The sequence below is a fragment of the Lolium perenne genome, chromosome 2 (genome assembly GCF_019359855.2).
Source record: "Lolium perenne isolate Kyuss_39 chromosome 2, Kyuss_2.0, whole genome shotgun sequence".
Classification (NCBI taxonomy): Eukaryota; Viridiplantae; Streptophyta; class Magnoliopsida; order Poales; family Poaceae; genus Lolium; species Lolium perenne.
Genome location: NC_067245.2, coordinates 50,972,029 through 50,982,343, shown reverse-complemented (window position 1 = coordinate 50,982,343; position 10,315 = coordinate 50,972,029). Strand labels below are relative to the sequence as shown.

Genomic DNA, 10,315 nt, shown 5'->3' with positions numbered 1-10,315 from the left:
TTGGCACCACACCATTGATGATGCATCTACGCATAGCAGCCGCCTCTTTCCTGGACCGAGAAATAGAGCGAGTTGCCTCGCATGCGAGATCCGTCTTCTCGGTAATCGGTCGCATGCCCCAGGAAATTTACTCCGGCACCGGCCGGCCTGCATGCATTAATCTGAAGCTGTGCAGCAGGCTTGGCCGCACCGGGGCAAGCAAGCCGGTCGACCGGCCTAGCTAGCTAGCTAGTAGCTACTACTATCTCACCTATGCATGCAGGATGGATGGATCGATGCATCTATCAACTGTTGGTGCGTTTAAGCCATATGCATAGTAGGAGTATATCACTTTTGGTTGCCCTGCACTTTCAGTTTTCCATGCGTTTCCATCAATCATATTCTACACAGTGATGATGATCATATACTAGCATAATCACAATAACTTAAAGTTCATAAGATGAATAACATAGCAAGTTGATGAGAACGCAAAAGAAGGATTTAGAGTGCAGGTGAGATAAAAGGAGGGCTACTTTGTCACTCCCATTTCTGTCATAGCTAGGAAAGGCTAATTACAAGACCTCGCCAGAAGGATACAATAATAGAAACCTTCGGAGGCAAGGCCTAGGGTCACCGCCCGCCCAACACACACGCATGCAATCTTCTACTAATTCACACAAGAGCAAAAACGCGAAGTCCATAAAAAGAGAAGCTTGATCTAGCTTAATTATATTGTTTGCTGTCCATTTCGAGCTATCAGATGGTTGATGATGCATGAATTAGCCCTTTGTCCCGTTGCTCTTCACCAGCTTACGCAGGAAGTCTTTCACCTGCATGTGACACAGCACAATGAACGACCAATGTTATTATACATGGGAAAAGAATACATGGTCTCAAAATCAATGACTAGATGAAAAGTCACACCTAACTAATTTCCACGGATTTATTTTCTCCAAATAATCAGCTTTATGGGGAATCAGTTCTAGAGCATGTACGTGGCATGCACCTATCTACTATCTCTACTACTCCCACAGTGACTAAAACCTCCATTTGCTTTACGATCCATGGTAGCTAGACTAGACACTCCACAAGAATAGGCCATATATATATCGTGCTAAGCATATATACTTGTGTTTATAGTTGCATACTTCAGCAGGCTCACGCAGAGAGTAGGATGCAGTGGTCTCCTTTGGAAACTTGGTCACAAGGATCCCGATGCCCTGTCCCATGTTGCGCAGCACCTATAGTTTCATTTGTGACAAAAGGGTAAAGGCATCAGTTCATGGCTCAAACATCTACTTTTCTTCTCCGGTAGCATCAGTCCAAAAGCAGAGTTGATTTATGTGTGCAGCGTGCAGTCGTGCACTACACGTCGTACCTTGAACGCATCCTCGTCGGTGCGGTCATCTCCGATGTATATTGGAAAAACATCGTCACGCCCGGCATAGCCTTTTAAAAAATCATCCAACAAATATGTTGTTAGGACCTCAACTTAATGACAACAATAACAATAAAATAGTGCATATTTTGTCAACAAAATAAAGTAATGCATAGCAAGTAACGGAAGATGGACTACTCCATTTTTTGCGCATGTGTGTGATGAAACACTCACCAAGAGACTCGAGCAAGAACTCGAGGGCGTTTCCCTTGTCCCACTTGATGGAGGGCCGGATCTCCAGGACCTTCCTCCCCTTGGTGAGGCGGAGGTCCGGGTAGCCCTCAAGCACCGCCCTCACCTGCTCGCCCAGATCATCCCATTCCTACATGCATAAGCCAAATTTAGTTAGGCACTTAAAACATGTCCTCCACATTTGAGTTTTCGGTTTGTAATAATTTCACCTCCTCGTGGACACAGCGGAAGTGAACGGAGAGGCAGAACTTGTTGTTCTCCACCATGGCGCCTGGGATGGATTCCATCTTGGCCGTCAGTGTCTCATATACCTGAACATATATGGCAGGGAAACTTGTCAGCAAATCGTATAGCAGTATGCTGCTTTCAGTATTTCAGTCCATATTTTTAGGTACTCTAGAAGTAGTGTGTGGACTAATTTGCAAGAAGTGCGCTGATTCAAGTTTGATTAATTCTCAGGCAGATAAATAATGATCTCATGCAGCTTACCTCCTGAATGACAGGCAAGAACTCGGTCGCCGGCTGGCATAGAACTTCGTCAGCCTGCGTAGACAAAATCAAACAACCACTAAATCAAGGCACTACCTGATTACTACATACAAAAATGTGTGCAAATCATGACCAAGGAAAAGTCGCTTTCACCAAGAGAAGTGCGAATCGTGGAGAGATAAAGAGATGGTGACTAACCGAACTGACCTTTGCCTTGTGGTTGGACACTGTGGTGGGGCCCTTGATGTCCATGCCATGGCTCCCGGCGTAGTAAAGCTCCTCCAACTTCACAAAATTAAGCACCTGCGTGTGTAACCATGGCTATAATTTCAGTGTATTTAGGAAGAAATAAACAAGAGAAGAGGCACATTTAAACTGCTACGTATTCATTTGAAGGGAGAAATAAAACAAGAGGCACATTTAAAGCACTAAGAAAAAGAAGAACAGGCAAAGGGTCCTGATGCTACCAAAGTAGTGGAAGAAGATACTTGCTGTAGCTCTTTGCATGTACTGTTTTGCCATGTCATTTGGAAGGTAAAATAAAATCACGCGGAAATATTGCAAAAGGGAAACCTAGAAGATTCCTTTTACAGCTCCATGTTTTAACAAGAAAAAATGGCTTGTTTTACAGCACCAACAAAGCAACAACAAAAATGTAAAGCAGCAGCAAGAAACCAAGAAGAAAGAGTGTCAGTGGAATGTACCTTGTCTCTACCTCTCCCACTCACGATGGCGGTCGGGAAATGCTGGGCCACGCTCCTCACCGCGTCCCTCATCTGCAAGCGATGCGTCAACTCAAAAAATTAACCACGCGCGGTAAAAATTAATAACATGACGGCGCTGTGAACAGAGCAGATAGCACAAACAAACTGACGTCTTCGGTCATGACGGCGCTGTCGGGGTCCTCCACGATCGGCGACAGTGTGCCGTCGTAGTCCAGGAACATCACGATCTCCTTCCCCTCCGCCGCCGCCAGCACGGCCTCGAACCGCTCTAATGACGACGGGTGCTTCTCCTGCGATTCAGGCCGCGGTTAGTTCTTATAGTTTTTAAAAGGAGAGCGTAGACATGGATCGTTGCATCTCAACTTACCATCCAGTCCTCGTGGTCGGCGCCGGCGGCGAACTTGGCATGGCGCGGCGAGGAGGCCTTCATGGAGTCCAGCAGGGACCCGCCCCTGAGCACCCCGGAGGCGGCCAGGTCCATGCGGCCCAGGGCGGCCTTCCTGCAGTCGCGCGCCCTCCGCGGCAGAAACGACGAGAAATGGCGACCCGCCTGCGCCGGCGGCGGCACGGCGGTGACCGCGTCCTCGGCAGCAAAGGCGGCGTGGTTCGTCATGGCACGGAAGAGCGGCGGGAGGAAAAGATGCGTGGTTTCCAACGGGGAGCAAAGAAAGAGGGGGAGGGGGACGCTCCGATGGCGATGGTTTGGGGAGTGTGGACTGTGGAGGAAGGAGAGGAAGGTGGTTTGATGGTAGTGGGCGGTGGAGGCCATGGCTATATATAGAGAGTGTGAGGGCTGGCCCACCTCTGCTAATTTCTGATGTGGACTGTCAAATTTTGGTTCCATGAAAATGCCTTGGGCGCTTAGACATTGAAGAAATAGTCAGTTTGTCTCAACAATTCCAATTATTTGCACACCATGTTAATTGTGTTGCACATGACTTTTGTATACTTCTCTAGAGGTTGAATTGTGGTGATTTACTTGTTCCACCATACAAAAACGTGTTGAGATAGGTTTATGTGTTTTTTGCGATAACACCATGTCAGTTCACAAACTGAGATATAATAATATCATCTATCGGTATCTTTTAAGCGGTGCACTGGCCGATACTTGGATAAGTTAGTAATGCGTATACGGAGGTACCTTTCACGTGGCGTGCCTACCATTATTTAGTTTAGTTAAATGTGCAAACAAACTTCTTCTGGGTTTGTAGCGCGAAGATATGGTATTTTGGTCTCAATGCCTTATCCTTCTTGGCCACCAGATTTGGCCGCTCGTGCTCGAACCTCATGAAAGGGTGGCGAAACATCGCTCAGTTAATTGGTCATGGTGTGGTTCGATCCTATAGTTTTTATAAAATGAAACAAGCCTATGCATCACCCTTAGTGTTTGTTTTAGAGTTTATAGCGTGAAACTTTGTATTTTGGTCTCGCGCCCTCGCACCTCATGATTGGAGCATACATATATTTCTTATATCTAAATAGATGTCCCTTAAGCCATTATTGAAACAAAATTTTCCGTTGAAGTTTACCCCCCTCCCATCCCTCACCCGGTCTCGTTTATTAACGGCTCGAAGAATTTCCGTAGTTGCCAAAGACAAAGAAGTTTTTAAATACAATTTAATCGCTCCATAAATAAAAAAATACTCCCTCCGTTCCTTTCTATAATGCCTATTGTTTTTTCGCTTTTGTTTCAGAATATAAGAGTAAAGCTATGTTTTTTTGCAAAGAACCTCTTCCACCGATATGTTCCATCCAGAAAATCTGGAAACAAATCTGTTCTTGTCCAGTAAATCAGGAAACCAATATGTTCCTGTCCAGAAAATGTGGAAACCAATCTGATTATGGAACGAATAGCGGGAGAGGGAGTATATGGCGCGATCAGTTATGGAAACAAGATTATTTTCTGAAATCTGATTTCAGTTTCCTATTTTGTTTCTAAGATCGCTAGGGGGTTTTGTGTCAAAAAATTGCTTGCGCTAATTTCCGTGCCAAAATACAATAGGCACTATAGAAAGGAACGGAGGGAGTAGTTGTGAACATAAATTGGAGAATCTGTGCTGGTATACATAGGCATGAAATTAAACCCAATGATTCTCCAAATATACTCAATTAATGATAAAGATTCTGCCCTAGTAATACAAATTTAGTGCTTATAAGTAATGCAGTAGTACGATTTAGTGAAACGAACTAATGTGACAAGCCAATGAAATCATGTTGGATCCCATTTGATCCTGGGTATCCTATTGCATCTTAAGAGCATCTCCAGTTGTGACCCCTAAAGCGTCCCCTAAAGGAAATTAGAGCACACTGGACACTTAACCTCCCCAGCCACGCGCTTCAAAGGCCGTTTCGGTCGGAACTAGAGGCTCTATCAGGAACACCGATCACGACTTTTACACTTGCTTTTTGTTTGAAGATTTCGCTTGGGGACGTGGCTAGTAACGGGAGACCCCAAAACGCGGCACCACGCCGCTGCGTTGCGCCTTTTGGGGATGCGATTGGAGATGGTCTAATTGAGTTACGTTGTGACTCAAATAGGTTCCCGGATTCTTTGGTGTACAAATCGATTTTTTTAATGAAATAAATCATCATGTTGACTCATTATCAGCACAGAAGCCAAGGCAATGGCTGCAGCGGGGCTCACATGTCAGTGGATCGGCCACGCATGACAAGCGTCCAAATGGGCCCACCAAGTCCACGTTGTGGCGCGTGGCCCGGGCCCAGGCTATGCTCCAAACCTCCTCCGCTGCTCTGATAGTTTGATATGACCATTTGACTCTGACCGCAATGTGTGGACCGGCAGCTTGTTCCAACCCATGTGCGGTGAAAATATGTTTGGTCGCCTGCTGCCTGTGTACTGTTTTTACTGTGAATAAATGTGCAATATAATTGGGCCAAAATGTTGGACGCAAGTGCGTGCATGCGTTTTGTTTGGCTTTTTCTGCATGGTTTCCTCTGCCTTTTTGTAGCCTACGTGCTGCAAGCTGTCCACACAACTTCTCCAAACTTTCTAGGATGCATACCTGGAGCTAGCGCCCCCGGGAAACATCTCCTGTATCGATCTATGCGTTTTTATTTTGCACGCATCCTTTCTGTAATGTGGCACTCGGCGCTAATAATCTGCATCTTTACTAGTTAAGCAGGGCATGCATATATGCAATGTGTGGCTCGTGATCATGCATGGAGGAAAACTAAGCTGGATAGTGGCATGTACTGTCATACTCCCTCTACCCAAAAGTAAACATGGCATTACTAGGAGAGTTGAAAATGGAGGCCGAGCTACATGTAACCCTTTATTTTCAAAAATAATCGGAAATCATAGTTTTAAGTTTTAAAAAATTCTGAAAAAAAAATCTTGGATGTAGCACATTTCAATGTGAATTTATAGTAGTTTATGCTACACAAAAATGATAAAGTTGTGGATCTGAGAATAGTGAATAGTGCACATTTCAAAACTACAAAACCTGCAAGATTTTTCTTTTTTGTGTAGTCTACAATACAAAGAATTTCACATTGAGATTTTGCACGTTAATATATTTCATCATTGTCTACTTCCAGCTTATTTTCAGATTTTTTAAAACTTAAAACTATGATTTCCGATTTTTTGTAAATAAAGGGCTACATGTACCTCGGCCTCCATTTGCAGTAAACATGGCATTGCCATGTGGTATGTATTTATAAAGCCTTACAACTCAAATGTACCACCATGCTACGATTTGATCTCTTCCAACTATTGTCTTTCTTTCAAATTAATTGGCGCAATTTTTTTATATAAATGAGCAAACCAACGTACTTGAACTCAGGATGCAAGTGGGAGTGGGTTGTCCACATAGCACATTAACAGGTAAGCACTAAAGTAGTGGGATAAGTGGGATCTCCCACTTGCCCACATCGATCACACAATCTATGTTCCTAGGCACCATTATGGCAAGGATAGGGGAGCCACTGGGGCGCCTCCGCCATTCCAGCTGCTCCTCCTCCGGCTCTAGGCGACAAAGCTCTTCCCGCCAGTCATTCACCCCTTCTCTCCCCCATATCTCCGCTACGTTACCGGATCCGAGTGGCAGTGAAGAAGCTGATGAGAGGACAAAGATGGTGGCCGGCGACAAAGGAAAGGTCACGGAGTTGCTCGTTGTCGATAGAATCCACATGAACAGGCGATGTTTCCAACCCTCTCAGGCCTCAAGGTGTATGTGTTCCAAGGTTAATAGGAGTCTTCTGAACAACAAAAGATCTAGTCTGAGCATACGAATCAACCCATCTCGGGGATGCAAACATTTGAGAGGGAGCCTTTGTGGTTGGCTTGTAATATCTCAAAGACATGTACCAAGTTTGTATAGATATTTATGTTCTGCTTCAGTTATTGATTTTGTTCCGCTCTTTCAAAACTCCACGGGTCCCTCTCCTATTCTAGTATGTCAAAGATAGAGGTACCATTTACCTGAATTCAGTAGGTATCGAGCTAGCCATGACCGCCTTATTAGTTTCAGAGTGCCAAATCTTGGTATATGTCTGCAACCAACCGTACTAGGTTTATAGAACTGACTGTGTTGTTACTGAATTTTGTATATGCGATTATATGTGGGATGGTAGGCACATGTGTTACGTATGATTAATGGGCTCCCGCGAGTAGTGGGATTGTGAGGACTTAATTGGACCTCCCGTGAGTAGGCTCGCTTGCATTTACCTACACCAAATCCAACCGAAGTTGTGCCACTTCATTTGGAACGGAGGGAGGGGAGCGATATTTTGGCTCTTGGGTGCAAATTATCTTCTTTAATTAATAACAATTAAAAATATATTTTGGTGTGTAGAGATAGAATATGCACCCTAGAGCCGGCTTGAATTTCCCACGAAGAAAGTACTAGGTAAGTATTGGTACAAAAGTGTGCACGCCTCATTTTTGTCTCTGCGTTTGGCACTCGGTAATTTTCTAGACTAAACACAGCGTCGATCTAGGTGACACAAGTCCGTACACAAAACATATACACACGAAGAAGTTTCACAAGCATTGGGCATTTCATTATTCAAATGGCATCGGCTCCAAAGATTCTACCGTCAAAGTTTTAGTTAATTCGCTCGTCGGTCGCGTGATCCCACACAGCACGTTTGCCTTGACTCGTACAAATCTTTTAGCTTGCCAGCAAATATATATGCTCGTACATACGTCCAGAGATTGCGCCAAAAACTTTAGACTTTGGAATCAGCTGGAGTGGCGTGCGCTGTTAAACTGGCATAGTGGCATGTGAAGCTACCATATATGTTTAGAGCTGCCCTAGTTGGTCTCGCATGAGGCCGACCCCACACCACCCTTTTGCATGCTTAGTCGCAGCGTTTCGGACACTCGGAAGTCCAAGTCTACAGGCTCCATGACGGTCTCCGACCATGATTGCAAGTTGCGTGCATGGTGTCTCGTGCTGAATCACTGGTAGAAAAATGGCCTTCCGTTCAGCCCCATTAGTCGCCAAAATATGGAAACCGCGACTAATGAGGTCTTTAGTCGCGGTTCGCCGAACCGCGACTAAAGACCTGGGCCCAGCGCGCTCGCTGGCCAGCTGGTGGACAGAAGGGGCTTTAGTCGCGGTTGGCCACCGGGACTAAAGGCACATCCCTATAAAAGGGCCTCAGCTCACAGCACTTAGCCATTTGGTGCCACTTCTCTTCACAAGCTTCACAAGGGGGTTTAGGTTTGCTTTTGGTTCCTCTTATGCACACAAGGTGTTTGATAAAATGCCCCAAGAGCATGAAACAAACATGATATGAAGTGTCGGAGCCACACTTGAGCTTCCTCATTTATTTTTTCCTCCTCGATCGCGGTTAGCAACTTGAACCTTTCATATGTGTCATTGATAAAATATGCATGTGTGTAGTTCATTGTTTAATTTCTATTGTTTATAGCTAGTTAGTTTAACAAATGCATGATGGTTAATTATATATTTTATATTATAATAATGCAGATGAATCGGCAATGGATGTACGGTAACCGACTCTCCGGCAAGTTCACTACGGGTTTGAAAGATTTCCTCGTAGTGGCTAATGCGAACAAGCAGAAGGGTTTTGTTATCTGTCCATGTGTTGACTGTAAGAATCAGAAGGGTTACTCTTCCTCAAGAGAAGTTCACCTGCACCTGCTTCGGCACGGTTTCATGCCAAGCTATAATTGTTGGACCAAGCATGGAGAAAGAGGGGTTATAATGGAAGAAGATGAAGAAGGGGATGATTTCATCGATGAAAACTATCTCGGTCATTTCGGTGATACTTTCATGGAGGATGCTGAAGGTGAAGGGGAAGGTGAAGGGGAAAGTGAAGAAGAGGCACGTGATGAGCCCGTTGATGATCTTGGTCGGACCATTGCTGATGCACGGAGACGCTGCGAAACTGAAAAGGAGAGGGAGAATTTGGACCGCATGTTAGAGGATCACAGAAAGTCGCTGTACCCCGGATGCGATAATGGTTTGAAAAAGCTGGGCTGCACACTGGATTTGCTGAAATGGAAGGCAAGGCCGGTGTAGCTGACTCGGCATTTGAAAACTTGCTGAAAATGTTGAAGAATATGTTTCCAAAGAATAACGAGTTGCCCGCCAGTACGTACGAAGCAAAGAAGGTTGTCTGCCCTCTAGGTTTAGAGGTTCTGAAGATACATGCATGCATCAACGACTGCATCCTCTACCGCGGTGAATATGAGAATTTGAATGAATGTCCGGTATGCACTGCATTGCGTTATAAGATCAGAGGCGATGACCCTGGTGACGATGTTGAGGGCGAGAAACCCAGGAAGAGGGTTCCCGCCAAGGTGATGTGGTATGCTCCTATAATACCACGGTTGAAACGTCTGTTCAGGAACAAAGAGCATGCCAAGTTGTTGCGATGGCACAAAGAGGACCGTAAGTCGGACGGGGAGTTGAGACACCCCGCAGATGGAACGCAATCGAGAAAGATCGACAGAGAGTTCAAAGATTTTGCAGCTGACGCAAGGAACATAAGATTTGGTCTAAGTACAGATGGCATGAATCCTTTTGGCGAGCAGAGCTCCAGCCATAGCAACTGGCCTGTGACTCTATGCATCTACAACCTTCCTCCTTGGTTGTGCATGAAGCGGAAGTTCATTATGATGCCAGTGCTCATCCAAGGTCCGAAGCAACCCGGCAACGACATCGATGTGTACATAAGGCCATTAGTTGATGAACTTTTACAGCTGTGGGGCAGACCTGGTGTCCGTGTGTGGGATGAGCACAAAGAAGAGGAATTTGACCTACGAGCGTTGCTTTTCGTAACCATCAACGATTGGCCTGCTCTTAGTAACCTTTCGGGACTGTCAAATAAGGGATACAATGCATGCACGCACTGCTTACAGCATGAGACTGAAAGTGTACATTTGCCAAATTGTAAGAAGAACGTGTACCTTGGGCATCATCGATTTCTTCCGAAAATTCATCCAGTAAGAAAGAAAGGCAAGCATTACAACGGCAAGGCAGATCACCGGCCGAAGCCT

At 45.2% G+C, this 10,315-nt stretch overlaps 1 protein-coding gene across 2 annotated transcripts; it reads right to left on the bottom strand.

The window, feature by feature from the left end:
- Positions 1-456: 456 nt before the first annotated feature.
- Positions 457-3,559, bottom strand: LOC127332576 (trehalose 6-phosphate phosphatase RA3-like). Of its 2 annotated transcripts, none has more exons than XM_051358890.2 (10): positions 3,191-3,559; positions 2,973-3,113; positions 2,803-2,874; positions 2,297-2,401; positions 2,099-2,152; positions 1,819-1,920; positions 1,592-1,739; positions 1,358-1,428; positions 1,128-1,220; positions 457-809 (listed from the first exon to the last, which is right to left on the bottom strand). In XM_051358890.2, the coding sequence occupies exons 1-10, from the start codon at positions 3,434-3,436 to the stop codon at positions 759-761; spliced, it is 1,083 nt and encodes a 360-aa protein (XP_051214850.1). In that variant the 5' UTR covers positions 3,437-3,559; the 3' UTR covers positions 457-758. The 2 variants fall into 2 exon arrangements, with proteins under 2 accessions (XP_051214850.1, XP_051214851.1); XM_051358891.2 differs by having other exon boundaries at positions 2,306-2,401.
- Between the last annotated feature and the right edge of the window lie 6,756 nt (positions 3,560-10,315).

What these genes read in the sequence shown, in the direction of transcription:
- LOC127332576 (XM_051358890.2), bottom strand. Translation starts at nt 3,436, where the DNA reads ATGACGAACCACGCCGCCTTTGCTGCCGAGGACGCGGTCACCGCCGTG. An exon ending in CCGACCACGAGGACTGGATG is followed by an intron (nt 3,114 to 3,190) that starts GTAAGTTGAGAT and finishes CCTGAATCGCAG; the next exon opens with GAGAAGCACCCGTCGTCATT. An exon ending in TCTTGCCTGTCATTCAGGAG is followed by an intron (nt 1,921 to 2,098) that starts GTAAGCTGCATG and finishes ATATATGTTCAG; the next exon opens with GTATATGAGACACTGACGGC.